Source organism: Chrysochloris asiatica, unplaced genomic scaffold (genome assembly GCF_000296735.1).
Source record: "Chrysochloris asiatica unplaced genomic scaffold, ChrAsi1.0 scaffold00127, whole genome shotgun sequence".
In the NCBI taxonomy this organism is placed as follows: Eukaryota; Metazoa; Chordata; class Mammalia; order Afrosoricida; family Chrysochloridae; genus Chrysochloris; species Chrysochloris asiatica.
In genome coordinates, this window is record NW_006408645.1 from 4,484,370 (window position 1) to 4,493,890 (window position 9,521).

The following is a 9,521-nucleotide window of genomic DNA, read 5'->3' on the forward strand; positions in this document are numbered from 1 at the left end:
ACTTTTGCTCTGAGGTTCCCGTGGCATTTTCCATGGTACGTCTGCTCCTCCGTTTGGTCTTGCCATTTGGTTTTGCCCATGTTGTGGGCTCCTGGCCACGGAGCCAGGCAGATTCAAAAGTATGCGATTTCTTACTTCAGCTTCAAGTTCCACTAGTTATAAGCCTTCAAACTTTTTAAATACTCATATCTGTGTGGTTACAAGTTTTGGAGCTCTACCTAGGATCTCCTCTGCCTGGTATTTACTGTGGTATTGCTGATGGCAAACTTCACTCCACCTCCACCATAGCCGCCATCAAGCCCCACCCCTCTATTTATTGCCTTTTATGAGTAGTTTTTGGAGTGTACTGTGGGTTAATATGCTCGACTGAAAAGTCGGTTTGAACTGCAAGATCGGTGGTTGAAGCTTACCAGTCACTTCTCAGAAACCCTATACAGAGTCGCTGTGGGTTGGAACCGACTCAGTGGGATGGTATTTAATAACAACAACAACAATGAGTAGTTTTTAATAAATCTGGTCTTTGTCTTTGAGGGTTGGAAATATTGCATATAAACACCTGAGAATGGTAACATCAGCAAATTATGTGCTGTAACACTCTTATGTAGTACATATTAACGGTAAGATGTTAAAAAAATAATATGGTTTTCAGTGTGGTTTTTCTGACTTGAATACACCAAAAGTCAGGGACCACATAGTTATCACAGGGGAAATATGAATCAGAGTTAGGTTGTGGTTAAGAACAGTGGAAATCACTGCAAGATAGAAACCAAGAGAGAGAAGATTTTTTTATTTCATGTTGCATATCAATCTATTTCCTTGATAATCTGGCCCAAGTATTACTTTTTTTTACTTAATAGACATTTCAGCATGAAATGTTTTAGGAGACAGAAATACATATTTTTAATGTAACATAATAAAGTCACAATGGAGGCAATTACAGAATATTAACCAGTAAAGGAGGGAATCTTCCTAGAAGGTAATTTGCATTTGAACTGATTATGAGAGAAGGGAGACTACCTTCTCCCAAGCAAATAATCTGTCGAGAAAATTTTAACAGAGCTCACTGAGAATTCGGAAATGAAGGGATGGTACACAGCTGGTTCTTATGGCACAAGTACTGGGAAGTGGGCAGGAATTTGACTTCTATGTTTATGTATCTTCTTTCTCTCCTCTTTGTGCAGTTTTAAGGAATTTGTACTTTAGCCATAGGTAACTATGGGTTGGAACTCACTCTGTGACACTTAACAACATAGAATAACTTGATCAGAAATGTGTTTTGAAAGGTTATTTTGGGAATCATGAAACGATATAGATGATGGGCAGATTCTAGAGGCAGATAGATGGATTTAGAGGCAGTTGCAATAGTCCAAGCAAACGATGAGTTCCTGCTGTATGATTCCATTTATATGAAACATCCAAAACCTCCTGTTGTTGAGTCGAATCTGACTCAGAGACACTATCTAGGGTTTCTGAAGCTGTAAATCTTTACAGGAGTACAAAGCTTCATATTTATCCCTCTGGTGGGTTTGAACTACTGATCTTGATGTTGGCAGTGCAGTGCTTATCCTACATTGAGTAGACAAATCTGTAGAGATACTAAGTAGATTGGTGGTTTACTGGGGGCTGGAGGAAAAACGGAATGGGGATTGACTGCTAATGACCCTAGGGCTTCTTTGTTGTTGTTGTTAGATGCCATCGAGTCGGTACTGACCCATAGAAATCTTATGCATAGCAGAAATGAAACACTCTCCGATCCTGGGCCAACCTCACTACTGTTGCCATGCTTGAGTCCTTCAGTACTGCCACTTGGCCATTCCATCTAGTTCAGGGTCTTCCTCTTTTCCTCTGACCCTCCACCTTACCAACCATGATGTCCTTCTGCAGTGACTGGTCCCTCCTGACAATATGTTCGATGTAGGAGAGACGAAGTTTAGCCATCCTGGCCTCCAAGGAGCACTCTGGCTGCACTTCTTCCAAAACAGATCTATTGGTTCTTTTGGCAGCCCATGGCACTTTCAGTATTCTCCTCCAACACCATAACTCAAAAGCATCAATTCTTCTACAGTCTTCCTTATTAACTCTCCAGCTTTCGCATGCATATAAGATTATTGAAAATACCATGGCTTGGGTCAGGCACATCGTAGTCCTCAAGCTGACATCTTTGCTCTTCTTTGTAGAGTGATGAAAATGTTTTGGAATTCTTGTTGTTTGTTAGGTGCCTTTAAGTTGATTCCAACTCATAGTGACCCTGTGCACAACAGAGCGAAACACTGCCCAGTACTGAGCTAACCTCACAATTGTTGTGCTTGAGCCCATTGTTGCTGCCATCATTCCAGTCCATCTCATTGGAAGTCTTCCTCTTTTTCGCTGCACTTGAGCATGATGTGCTTTTCCAGAAACTGTTCCCTCCTGATCATATGTCTGAAGTATGAGAGACGAAGTCTCGCTATCCTGGCTTACAAAAAACATTCTGGCTTTACTTCCAACACGTAATTAGTTTGTTCTTTTGGCAGTAATATTCTTCTACAACACTATAACTCAAATGAATCAATTCTTATACTCTTTTCCTTATTCATTGTCCAACTTTTACATGCATATGAGAGTTTTGAAAAACCATGGCTTGGGTCAGGTCTTAAAATACTACAGTAAAGCTAGAGATCAAAAACTACAGTAGCCTTCAGTATGGATTGCACCTTGATGTAAACAAATAAATAAAAGCCCTCACAGTGGGACCAATAAATATTGAAGTTGTCAAAGACTTCATTTTGTTTGGATCCACAATCAACACTCATGGAAACAGCAGTCAGGAAACCTAATGACATATTGCATTAGGCAAATCTGTTGCACAAGACCTCTTTAAGGTGTTCAAGAGCAAAGATTCCAGTTAAGGACTAAGGTGTGCCTGACCCAAGCCATGGTATTTTTAGTAGTCTCACATGCACATGAAAGATGGACAGTGAATAAGGAAGACTGTAGAAAAATTGATGCATTTGAATTACGGTGTTGAAGAAGAATATTGAAAGTACTGAGGACTGCCAGAATAACAAACAAATCTGTGTTGGAAGAATATGTATAACCAGAATGTTCCTTGGAGGTCAGGATTGCGAGACTTCGTCTCTCATGCTTTGGATATGTTATCAGGAGGGATCTGTTCCTGGAGAAAAATATCATGCTTGGTAAAGTGCAGGGTTGGGGATAAAGAGGGTATTCCCCAATGAGATGGATTGAAATAGTGGTTGTAGCAGTGGGCTCAAACATAACGTTTGTGAGGATGGCGCGGGATCAGCCAGTGTGCCACGAAGACTAACAGAAGTAACAACAAGAAGTTACAGGTCTTTGTGACCACTAAATTGTATACTTCAAAAGGGTGAATTTTATGGTATGTGAGTTTTATCTCAAGAGAGAGATGCTGAGCTCCTGAAACATGCAGTAACAGTGAGGATAAAGAAAGTGAGGATCAGTTTGAGAGAGACTCTGGTAGAGGATCTGTGGTACTAAGGAATTCAATGTTGGCAATGTCTAAAATAACACTGATGCTGGTTTTAAAGTTTCTAGTTTGAATGATTGAAATGATAAGGAAAGAAATTTTGTGAGGGACAAAGCAAGTTTGAAGAATATGAATTCTTTGTGAAATGTGTTGAATGTACAGTTAAAATGTAAAGGCCCAGATTTTAGGAGTGACTGAGTATATAGAAGTTGACTCTGTCACACTCACTGATAGGTGAAATTCCTTTCCTTATTTATTTATTCTTGTTGTTTTACTTTAAGCTGAATCTTTATATTGCATTTTAGGCAGAAGCAAGACTAGCAGCAAAACGTGCTGCTCGAGCAGAAGCAAGAGATATACGTATGAGAGAACTGGAACGGCAACAAAAAGAGGTAATTTATGAGAAGTTAAGAGAGTTTGTGTTACTATAAAAGAATTTTGTGGTACTATTCAGTATTTGAATATAGGCTCAAACACTACAAGGAAGACTTGATTACTGTCAGTAGTTTGGCTAACTATAGTGGAATTATGGATGATTTTTAGAAAATTTTCTGGTGTTTTTATCATAAAGAAGGCATAAACTGTTTTTTAAAAGAACAGAAATTGAGCTGATTTACAATGGAAACTATGTTTACTTACTCTGTTTGCCTTTTCATTTAGACATTGATGTGGCTCTAAAAATTCCCTTTAAAGTATTTCTGATTTCTTTTTTAGTATGAAGGTGGAAAAATGCTTGTGGAACAATATTAAACACTTAATTCTAGTTTTGGTAGGTTGTCCTCTGTTAACAGATTAAAGTGAAATTTATAGATTCCATATTGCCACGGCTCAGACAAACAAGAACAGTTGCTATGCTGCTAGTTTTTTTTTTTTGTTGTTGTTGTTTTGTTTTTAACCCTTTATATATGGGGTTTCAAGTTTATAGGAAAATGGAATGGAAAGATAATGAAGTTTTCTCATGAACTTTTTGAAGTTCCCCTGTATATTTTGAAATATTGGATGTTATTCTTACTGAAATACAAATGTTGCAATGCATTATTTTTTATACTCCTAAAATAATAGTAAATTATAAGAGGAGGAGAGAGTTACTATGTTTTGTTTAGGTCTTCTAAACTATAGAGAATTATATATGTCTTTACTGTTGAACATACTTAGCTTAGTTTCCAAGTTTTGAATGTACAATTTACTTTGAATCTACTATCCTTGGGTGTAGGAAAAAAAAGTATGATTAATTTAAAACTTTGTAGAGACTGAAATATGTTTAGAAATGGTTCTGCTCATGAAACTTTTGCATTTATAGCACTCTCATCATTCCTATGATCGAAAATGGGGACAGATTCAGAAGTGGCTGGTAGGCCAGGATTACCTGTTATGCATGTTTTGACTGAAATAATGCAGTCTTGAAGTAAAACATTGACTAATAGTTTGCAAAGAATGGTGTTTGGCATGTGTGAACCTAAAGGTCAGAGAGTATCTGTTCTATCTGCAGTGGAACAAATGTGTATTTAGAGTTCAACCATTTTCTTTTTTTAGGTAATGGTTTCACATTCATCTCATGACTACCAAGAAGGATTGAGTTAAATGAATGGGTTTCGTACTGTGGATTTGTACTTTTCTTCCTCAGATCAATTTCTCTTTGTGTATCACTCCCTGCCTTCCTCCCTCCTCTCTCTCTTTCTCTTTTATATTGCTAAATTATCAAGGTCTTGATTGAGAGATGAATCAAATCATTCTTTCATTTTGTGTTAAATAAGCAACTTTCACAAGCAAATCTCTTCTATATCAATATTTAAGGTACAAGGAGTTAAAATATTTATGACTAGAATGACTTACAGATTGAAAACTTAGATATTGAATTCAGTGACTCTTCATGTATGTGTTCTACTTTGGTGTGGTATTTGCCCTTTCTTGTACCTTCTGCCTAATTAGTTTTATTGAAAGTGTCTTCTGCATGTAACTGGACTAAATACTACTGATGGTAACACTAAAGAGTGTTTCTTATGAATAAAAGAAATTACTTTTGGTTGGAAATTTTTATGGAGAAAATAGTTTAATTTGTTCTTTTAGTTGTGTATTATAACTCTAAAATTAAATTGCCTAAGTTTTTTTTTTAAACTTTTTATTGTGAATAAAGTATCTAAGATTCTAATACTTTAGGACAGACTTAGGAACATTAAATAAGAAGCAAAGCCTAGCTACTTGAAAATTCTAGTATTTAATGCTTATGTTCAAGGGTCATGAAGATAAGCGTATCTTTTTTATTTCTGTGAAGTATATTTGGTTGAGTCTAGTGAGTTTGCTAGATTTTTATGGAAGGTGGGGCAATTTGAGTTAGAGGCATAGCATGCAAGTGGTGACTAACCCAAGTCTTCAGAGATGACTAGGACTTGACCTGGAGAGAAGGTGGGGTTTAGTTTCATTACAGTCCATTATCATTTGAACACCTTCTGAGGCTTGCTTTTACTGCTTTCAAATGGATTCTTGTCTTAGCATTATTTGTTTGTTTGTGTAACTCACAGAAGTCTGTGAACCCATGGCAGAAGTTGGCATTTGGCCGTCACAGTACAAAATATAAATTTTTATAAAGTTCATAGTAAAATATATAGTGCATATGCAAACAATAGGACTATCAGTTACTAGGAAGAAGAATCTTCCTATATTAAAAACTTCCCCTTGTTTTCATACTGTTTTTTTTGATGTGTGTGTTAAGATAGGATGTTGGCACCAGGTTCAGGAATAAAGCAGAGTTTGTCAGTACTGTGCTGGTGCTTTTTACATAGGTTTTCATTTCACACTGTAAGACAGGTACCTGTATCTCTTTTGTACGTAAAGAGATACATGATTGAAGTAAACAATTTGCTTAGTCATTGGTAGAGCCAGGATCTGAAGGTCTGAGGCAGTGCCACAGCTGCTAAATAAACTGGAAAGTGAAGGGACCAAGAAGAAAAGTCTTAAGTTTTCCATGACTTTCAGTTGATCTTTGATGGGTGACCTGAATGAGCAAATGCAGGTTCAGCGGTTTCCTTATTTGAAATTGAAGGAGTGAGTGGCTCCAGCTCTGACTTAATAAACCTTATATCTATTGACAGAGAAGATATCTAGGTGTATTCAGAGGGCTGAGGTTTTCTTTTAATAAAGCCACTGTGTCCTCACTTCAAGTGAGCCGAGTGGTTTTATTAAAAGAAACAAAGTATATGTTTCGTTCCCATTAATTTAATGTAAATGTAGTAAGACATAATTTTCCAGGAAATCTCAAACAAATATAAACCTGTCTTTTAAGGAATTGTGGTGTTTATTCATGGTTCTTTTATTACTAACCACAGCCAGATGATGAGGCTGTATTGATATATAGGAACCCAGTTTGCTGAAGTCTCTTCTTATTTGACTGTTAGGGCTATTAATTAAAGAAAATTGTCAATTTAAGTACAACTGATGTGGCGCTGTAGGATAAGCATTGGATTATTAACTACAAGGTTTGTGGTTTAAACCCACAAGCCGTTTCTTGGAAACCCTACACAGGTTCACTGTGAGTGGGAACCGACTGAATAGCACTTCAACAGCAGCACAGAAATATCTGAAAAATGATATTTGTTCATCTAGAGAACTCTCTGGACAAAACCCAGAATAGCTTGTCATTTTCTTCTTGTTCTTTTTATGTAGTTAGCATACATGTAGCTAATGTAGCATGGTTTTTCTGTGGTTCAGTGGTCTGGAGAGTTAAAAGATCTGAATGCTGCTCCTGGCTTTATGGCCTTGGGTTGTTGTTGTTGTCAGGTGCCATCGAGTCGGAACCGGCTCATAGCGACCCCATGAACAGCAGAACGAAACAATGTCTGATCCTGGGCCAACCTCACTACCGCTGCCACGCTTGAGTCCATCAATGATGCCACCTGGCCATTCCATCTCGTTAGGGGTCTTCCTCTTTTTCTCTGACCCTCCACCTTACCCAGCATGACATGTTTCTCCAGCGACTGTTTCCTCCGGACAATATGTCCAAAGTATGAGAGCTGAAGCTTAGCCATCCTGGCCTCCAAGGAGCACTCTGGCTGCACTTCTTCCAAAATAGATCTATTGGTTCTTTTGGCAGTCCATGGCACCCTCAGTATTCTCCTCCAACACTACAACTCAAAGGCATCAATTCTTCTACGATCTTCCTTATTCGCTGTCCAGCTTTCGCATCCATATGAGGCTATTGAAAACACCATGTCTTGGGTCAGGCGCACCTTAGTCCTCAAGCTGACATCTCTGTTCTTCAATATTTTAAAAAGTTCCTGTGCAGCAGATTTGCCCAATGCAATACGTCGTCTGATCTCTTGACTGCTGCTTCCGCGAGTGTTGATAGTTGATCCAAGAAGAATGAAGTCCTTGACAGCTTCAGTCTTTTCTCCATTGGTATATACTCCATTGGTATATACTCCATTGGTATATACTCCATTGGTATATACATTGGCCTTGGGTATATATTCCTTAATCTTCCTTTGTTGCAGTTTTTTTTAGCGTAAAGTAAAAGAATCAGACTAGATGAGCTTTAAGGGTGCATCTAGCTCTTAAAAATAATTCTAGGGCTGCTCCCTAGAATTTATCCAAGTGTTTACTTCTTTAGCTATGTGTTGTTTAATGTACATGATACAGTCTGTGAAATAGGACATTTGGTGATTTGGGCCTTGTATGAACAGGGGAGGCTGCTTCTGGTTTTCCTTGTCACTTCTGCTGGTGGAGGCCTGAGGAACTGGTGCTGGTAGTGGTGAGATTAGAGGGAGAGGAATCAAGTAAGCAGTTAGTGGAACACATCCAATTCTACCCATTGCTCCGCCTGCCTGAGCAGCATGAACATTCCCGGCCCCACAGCCATTCTGCTGCTCACCTGTCTGCTAGAGAGGGTCTGAGAGTCTGTACTCAGAGCATGTCCTCTGTCTCACATGCCTGTGTCTCATTGATGAACTTCAAGAGTCTGCATTTTCAGTCTTTCAAACTGATAGGGGGAGACAGTAAACAAAAGGAGAGCTACTTTCCCTTAAAAAAAACAACAGCAGCAAACAACTTTATGAGACCATGGACAGACATAAGCAGACATATATGTGGTCAGATGTTATCTGAATGGACATTAAGTGACACATACCTGTATTTTCTTCACATTAACCATTATTCAAGGGAGGAGTACTTAAAATCTACCTAAATGATTTACCTTTTTATATAAGGATGATGTAACTATTTTTATTAGAATATGTGTTTTGAGTTTTTTTGATATAATAAAAAATACTGCTTTGAGTTTACCTTTAGCGTTTTGAGTGAATGTACCAGATAGACTTAGAGATGTACGATCCAGTATATTAGCTATTGGTGATACATAGATATTTAAATTTAAATTTAAATGGGTTAAAATGAAATAAGATTAACATTTTAGTTCCATGTTTATACTTCTAGTATTTCAAGGGCTCAGTGGCCACTGGCTACCATATTGTTGTTGTTAAGTGCTGTCTAATGATGGCAACTACACACCAGGCTTTGAAAGAGATAAATAAGTTTTAATATATTTCATCTGGTTCTTTCTATACAATGCTACCAAATGACTCAAGTAACAATAGTAATAGGAGTATTAACAAGGAACCAACATTAATTCCAACCCATTGTTGTTGTTAGGTGCCATTGAGTCGGTACCGACTCACAGCGACCCTATACACAACAGAACGAAACACTGCCTGATCCTGGGCCAACCTCACAATTGTTGCCATGCTTTAGCCCATTGATGCTGCCACTTTGCCAATCCATCCTGCTGGGGTCTTCCTCTTTCTCTGAACCTCCACCTTACCAAACATGATATCCTTTCTCCAGAGACTGGTCCCTCCTGACAATGTGTTTGAAGTATGAGAGACGAAGTTTGGCCATCCTGGCCTCCAAGGAACATTCTGGCAGTACTTCTTCCAACACAGATCTGTTGGTGCTTTTGACAGCCCATAAACACCTTCAATAGTCTCCTCCAACACAATAACTCAAAAGCATAAATTCTTCTACTGTCTTCCTTATTCACTGTCCA

At 38.1% G+C, this 9,521-nt stretch overlaps 1 protein-coding gene across 4 annotated transcripts in view; it reads left to right on the plus strand.

Annotated features, from left to right (window-relative positions):
* LRRFIP2 (leucine rich repeat (in FLII) interacting protein 2) overlaps positions 1-9,521 on the plus strand; it is a 125,225-nt gene that overhangs the window by 27,079 nt on the left and 88,625 nt on the right. For 3 of the 4 annotated variants that reach the window (XM_006869161.1, XM_006869162.1, XM_006869163.1), the window contains exon 2: positions 3,793-3,879. In XM_006869161.1, coding sequence (XP_006869223.1) covers positions 3,793-3,879 — 87 coding nt within the window. Of the gene's footprint in view, positions 1-3,792; positions 3,880-4,787; positions 4,839-9,521 lie in introns of all 4 variants that reach the window. The other variant, XM_006869160.1, reaches the window with a different exon arrangement.